This window comes from Haliotis cracherodii, unplaced genomic scaffold (assembly GCF_022045235.1).
Source record: "Haliotis cracherodii isolate W230 unplaced genomic scaffold, xgHalCrac1.p SCAF_6, whole genome shotgun sequence".
Classification (NCBI taxonomy): Eukaryota; Metazoa; Mollusca; class Gastropoda; order Lepetellida; family Haliotidae; genus Haliotis; species Haliotis cracherodii.
This window is the reverse complement of record NW_027266319.1, coordinates 836,792-843,701: the sequence shown is the minus strand read 5'-3', so window position 1 is coordinate 843,701 and position 6,910 is coordinate 836,792. Positions and strand designations below refer to the sequence as shown.

The 6,910-nt window shown below is 39.1% G+C and overlaps 1 protein-coding gene across 1 annotated transcript; it reads right to left on the bottom strand.

Annotated features, from left to right (window-relative positions):
* Positions 1 to 2,547: 2,547 nt before the first annotated feature.
* On the bottom strand, positions 2,548 to 4,622 carry LOC139446165 (uncharacterized). The gene is made up of 4 exons (XM_071227467.1): positions 4,454 to 4,622; positions 3,415 to 3,543; positions 3,181 to 3,246; positions 2,548 to 2,612 (listed from the first exon to the last, which is right to left on the bottom strand). Exons 1-4 carry the CDS (start codon positions 4,620 to 4,622, stop codon positions 2,548 to 2,550), a joined length of 429 nt encoding a protein of 142 aa, XP_071083568.1.
* Positions 4,623 to 6,910: the final 2,288 nt, after the last annotated feature.

Here is a 6,910-nt window from a genome sequence, read left to right as displayed (position 1 = left end):
TTTAGACAAATGCTTACATAAATATATAATAATGGAAAAAACTATTAAATGGAGAGAATTACCACAAGGGTTTTATTATATCAGTGATGTCAAACCAACCAAATACGGTAATCAATTGTTTCTTATCAATTTACAAAAAGAGTGTAGTTATATAGTCTGGTCTCCTAGTAAAATGAACGAAGAACTTAATAAAAATGTTGAATATCGCTTTATAGATAAAAATAATGAAGAATATTTTTATTACCATTTAGACTCATCTAAAGCAATGATTGGACCCAGGTATTGGTGAGCTGGAGTCAATTTAGTTTAATCTCATGACTATCGTTGAATCGCATAATCATTTTGGCATAAAAAATTCCCCCTGTAGTAGCAGTATAGGTATATGAATCCAGCTCCAGTGGAAGTGAGCCAGAACCCCTATTACCTATAAAAATTTATATCATAGACTCCAGGTGGTGGTCAATTTAGTTTAATCTCATGACTATCGTTGAATCGCATAGTCATTTTGACATAAAAAATTCCTCCTGTAGTGGTGGTATAAGTATATGAATCCCGCTCCAGTGGAAGTGGTCCAGAACCCCTATTACCTATACTACTTGAGGTTCATTCGGAAGTTTGTGTGGGTATTCAAGTACCTCATATATTACCACAGAGTTACGATGCCGATCCATTCTGAATGACGGGTGCCCAGCATTTCGTGGCCAACTCGTGTTATTCCGGGACAAGCCGAATAGCGATTCGTGCCCCTCTCATGGCCATTTTTGTGACCGGGTTCCGTCTTAGCGCAAACGGGCATACCTAAAACGCCAACATGTTACGTCATGGTTCACATGTCTTCACACTCCGGCGCAGTGGTGACTCAGCACAACACCACTGCCACTGGCTAATTTGCATATCTAGTGACCGGACTTCGCTCTTGTTTGAAAACAAACGCACTTTTTCAGAGATCAGTAGTGAATGGACTAATGCAAGTATTTGGGAACGCTTTACATATTGTTTTGCATAATTATATAGATATGCTACTACAACTGCGACAGTGAGTTGCATGACAATGTAGCAGTTTCGTGCATGTCTTTTTAGATTGAACAAACACATTACCACTTTAAATCTTTATTTGTTTGTTTGTTTGTTTGTTGTTTAACGCCGCACTCAGCAATATCAGCTATATGACGGGGTCTGTCAGTACTCGCGTCTGGACCAGACAATCCAGTGATTGATATTCTGAGCATCGATCCACGCAATTGGGATCAATGACATGCATCAACCAAGTCAGCGAGCCTGACCACCCGTTCCCGACAAGCATAACGACACGCATAGTCGCCTTTTATAGCAAGCATGGGTTGCTGAAGATCTATTCTACCCCGAATCTTCACGGGTCCACTTTAAACAGCTCCAGTTTATTAATCTCTGGGTAACCTTGGACTATAAATATCTAGCAATCCCAACATATTATTTTACCCACATAGTTAAACCTGTAGTTAATCTACGAATTTCAAACCAGTCGCTCCAGTACGTAAATGAAAAAATATGATCTTATTCTTAAGGTGGCCCTTACATTTGTGTGAAATCACATTGTTATATGTCATGGCCACAGATTAAACTGGGCACACAGAATCATACCATCTTGTTATAATTCAAAACCACAACACAATAAATAACATTTGAAACTGGTTGCTTGGAAAATATTCCCCATAACCAAACATTGTGTCATACTTGCCCGAGCCAAATCGGTGACGAATTCCACTACATTTGTTGAAGTTAAAAGTAAATAATTCAAAGAAATAGGTACCTGAAACATATTTTGTCACTAACACGAATTTCAAGATGCGACAGAACAACGAAAACTGTGCAAATTGTTATTTATTATTATGTCACATGCTAATGATAACCGGGTATGTGAGTAGATATATAGAATTCACAGACTCGATTGTAGCCGTGACTGCCTATGCCTCTCAACTCGTACGTCTCTTCCCTCCTTAATGCTGTAGATGTACATGGAAAAGTACGTGTAATAAAGCTGACTGACTGATTCAACCAAGCCCATCGAGCGCTCCCTCTTGTTTGGAGCCCGTGTTCCCGTCTTGCACATGGAGAGTGTCTTGTCACTCTGAATCTTTATACACAGATCTAAATCTGTTACAGATGAGGCGGTCTCACTGGTCTCCTTTATTTCAAGTCTGTAAATCAGTGGAAGGGACTTGGCTGTTTGATTGTTATTGAACGATATCAGATCATCGATATACCTGAAACTTCTTAGCCAAATTACTTTGTTTTGACTTTGCCAATCAGGGCATTTGCATAAAGAAACAGATCCGCAAGAAGAGGAGCACAATTGGTGCCCATTCTATTTAACACGGCTCAAGGTTCTCCTGCAAATCTCCTTGATGTTTCAAGAAGGAACATCGACCAGCGGATTCTGAAACGATTATTGGGTGCACCTCTAGTGCCTAATATAGTTTAATCGATAATCAACAGCACAGGAGACAGTTTACGTTTGCAAGAATCTTTTTTATTGAAATCATTTCATAAAGATGTTGATCGGGCGCTTTATTCCGCATCATCCTCAAATGCATCAGCAAACTCTTCTGCAAGTTGTTTTTGCAACAGTGGGTCTGAAAGGAAACAATTGACAGTATAAAATAATACACGTGTGTCAACTATGTTTTTCGTTCTTCAAATCAATAATCAGGGTCTGGGGTGGCCCAGTGGTTCAAAGATACAGGATCAGCTGGTCTCGGTATCCGATTCTTCCTGATAATGATCCTTGGTCTGTCATCACTGTATCACTTCCTCAGGGCTTTAATGAAGTTATACACATTAAAGACATTCAAGTCTTTGTGTTTTTTCCAAGAGCGTAATAAAGCTGAATGCTGTTAAAATGGCCTCACACCTCAACCTAAATCATTCGCTCGAATCAGAACATTTCATGTCTGTGTTTTTGATATTTTCTACAAATACCACTACTATTCTACTGTCCCTTGGAGATTCTGGGTTAGAATTGATCTTCAGCAACCCATGCTTGTCTGAAGAGGCGACAGACGGGATCGGGTGGTCAGGCTCGCTGACTTGGTTGATGCATGTCATCGTATCCCAATTATTTGGATCGGTGCTCATGATGTCAATCATTGGATTTTCGGGTCCAGATACAAACAAACTATTCTACTTGTTATGTTATATTACCTGAATCTATGGTCATGAAGTCATTGATGCTCCTCGAGAACTCTTCCACACTCACGTTCGAATCACCTGAAATTGTTGAAGTTGTCAGTCAGACTTTATTCGTGAAGCGAGAGGAATATACATTTTCACAATAAATGACAGGAACACTTAAGTAATGTTAGTGTTTAGTGAAACATCAAAATCGTGTGTATAAAGGTGTACATTGTCATTAAATGAATTGTAAGCGTGTTTTACCATTTTCATCAGCAAGTGAAAGAAGATCCTCGGCTGCCCGTCTTTCCATCAGTTCCTCAGCTTCTGATTGGTCAATATTGCCATCCTTGTTCTTATCAAGCTCGTCAATATTTCGTTTGCCTATGGCACCTGCAAACAACAATGTACATTTGTCAACAGAATGTCCTTCCAGCATCAAATGTCATATTGTAATGTTCATAAACACACACTTAGTTTCTTTTTAGTTCCACTTTGTACACATTGATCTAACATGATAACTTATTATTTAAATATTTGATTTTTCGCCCCTAATCGTGCGAAGATCCGCTGAAAGTGAATCTTTAAAAAGTGGTAACGTCTACGACAGACGTTCATTTGGACTTCTACAACTGAAATAACATTCCAAGCTGCTCTAACACAAGTAATCTACTCAATCATTTGTGTTAACACGCCGTATCTAGGACATATTTGCCCAGAAGACATCACACTTACTGCTGACTTATTGGACATATGACATTTTCGAAATCTAAATATTGTATTAGGTGTGTTATTCTCAAAGCGTCAGGTATATTTCGAGATATATTTGACATTTTTACACCATTCCTCTGTTGACAATATTTAGGGTTAGGGTTAGAGTTAGGCTAAATGCACATTGATGTCCCATCAGCTGTATTAAATACAATCTTTAATATGTTGCACATTCGTAACTTGCCATCCAACTCTGTCGCACGGGTGAGAGAAAATCTCTAAGTCTCCAACTGTAATCTTTTATAGGGCAAGCAATGTCTATTTCTTGTTTTACGGATATTGTGTGAAAACTCAGGGTGGACAGGTTGGAATGAAAGAAAGTAAAGAAGGAACAGTATGGTGGTCTTCAATTGCTTCTTCGTTTTAGCAACGCAAGTTCCTTTTGGCGGAAAATGTCAATAACACTCTTCATTTTTTTCCAGTTGCTGTTTTAATTATGGTGGACGAAATCCGTAAACCCATTTTTTTCTAAAGTTACCCTAAACGTAACTGTACATCTAACAGGTTTGGGAGAGTTTATTCCTGTTCTTACCGATTGCTGGGTTGATGATGTGTGAGTATCTCCTGTAAACTCGGTACACCCGAACTGCGCCGTCAATTATTCGCCTGCCCCTGAACCAACGTCTTCTTCTCCTTCCCCAGGCGTCCGACTCCGGGATCACCACCAGGGCCACGAGCAGGAGGACAAGGAACAGACGCATCCTGATGAACTGATACTATCTGCGTGACATTAAGATAATTCTGGCTGTTACCAATGCAATCACCAGCGGAACAAACTACTGACAATCGGTTTTTTTTCTTGTATTTAAAAAGATAATACAGCATATTATATCAAACCTTTTAACAAAATATTCCTCGCCTTCAATTCGCTTTGAATGTCTCATGAAACTTGTGAGTAATGAGTTCTTGAAACATCCATAAATAAGAAAATATAGCGACAAAACACTTTCCATATTCATAAGGAATCTCTGACAAAAACAGAGTTGGTTGTAAGATTCCGACTATATCATAAGCATGTGTTTATATACCAGGTGAGCGTATCCAGCCCCACCAGCAAGTCAATTGTTCACCAATAAAACACGGGAACAAATGGTAAAAGTCAAAATAGAGAATTGCATCAGTTTTGTCTCTGACACTGATTCGTCAAATTCCAGAGATTAAGTATACTCCATTATGTGATAAAACAGATTCCATTGGACTTAAAAGGCAAAATAGTGGCGATAATTACATGAATGCATAACTGAAAGTCAGTGTTGACACCTGGTGTTCGCGAAAAGTGTAAGCATGTTCTGCTCTAGCGGAGGCACCCGTCATTCATACAATTTGCAAAAGAAAGTAAGCAGTTGTTGCCTGTCGCCACACAGCAGTATTGTTGCCATGCGACGGGAGCTTATGAACAAACACGACAGTCAAGTGATAGGCCAGAACATCGAGTGACGCGATGTCACATTTACTGATTTGCTTAAAGAAAAATTATGTATTAATTTAGAATTTCTTCGGCTGTGTTCAAGTACAGAGATTTTCCATTATTAGAAATAAAACATTTAAAGGTTACTTACCCGAATCAGACAGATGAAGCAGCTGCTTTAGCTTGGATAAATGCGCTGCTTATATCTATATAGATTTACAATGAAGACTTGTTAAAAGCATCAGGAAAAGACACTCCAAAACATCAAGATAAAATCTCAGTAGAACGCCTTGTGATTGGTGGATTCGTTGTGCATCTCTAGCATCGTGACTTGTAACAGTTGGGAGAGATGGATGTCAGTGCCAGATTTTGATGTAATGCGATAAGCATGATAGAATTTTGCCCTGTCTAATGGAACTAATGGTATTTTAACACGTTCACAACGAGATGACTAGATTCCTGGGGTGAAGTGGCAGATCCTACTAATGGTGTTGGCCCTCTGTCACACAAGCAATGTCCGATGGCAACAGTAGTTCGTACCCTTACTATCGAATAAATACTTTATTTAAGAAAAGAAGGAGACAGTCGGAAGAATCTTAATATTTCCAAAATTGAAAGAAATATTAGTTTCTAGTAATAGTTGTATGATTTTTGGGGAACACATTACACCCGATAGCAACGTATGACTACCATTATCACTACTATGGATACTAATACCTCAAACACTACTACTACAACTACTACTACTAGTATTCAACTACAACAACTACTACTACAACTACTACTTGCTGTTTTTCTGGACAGCTTAGGGCCAGTATCATGTGAAATATGTTAACATCATCATGGTATCTCATGGTGAGTGGGATGCAAATATAAAACAAACACACGTTTTCTGGTTTAGTTTGCTATTTCCGATTTTCAATTTTAGTTTTGTTCAAGCATTTGTGATTAAGTATGCCCTGAAATCTTAAATCTGCAAAGTTCCTAACTTCACTTGACCTTTAGGGGAATAACGGAAGGACTGGTTGGCAGATATGGTTGGCATGATACTGTGTCTAAGCGCGCGCACACACACACACACACACACACACACACACACACACACACAAACACACACACACACACACACACACACACACACACACACACACACACACACACACACACACACACACACACACACACACACACACAAACACACACATACACAAACACACACACAAACACACACACACAAACACACACACACAAATGGATCGCTGCTCATTATGTCAATGTCATATAGCTAGGAAATTGCTGAGTACGGCGTTTAACTTGAAGAGACAAACAATCCAAACCAGAAACCGTGTTTGTTTTATAGTTGCATCCCACTCACCATGAGATACCATGTTGATATTTACATATTTCACATGATACTGGCCCTAAGCTGCCCAGAAAAAACAGCGAACAGTAGCAGCAGCAGCAGCAGTAGTAGTTGTAGTAGTAGTAGTAGTGTTTGAGGTATTAGTTTCCGTAGTAGTGGTTGTCATACGTTGCTATCGGATGTAATGTGTCCCCTTTTTATCATACAACTATGACTAG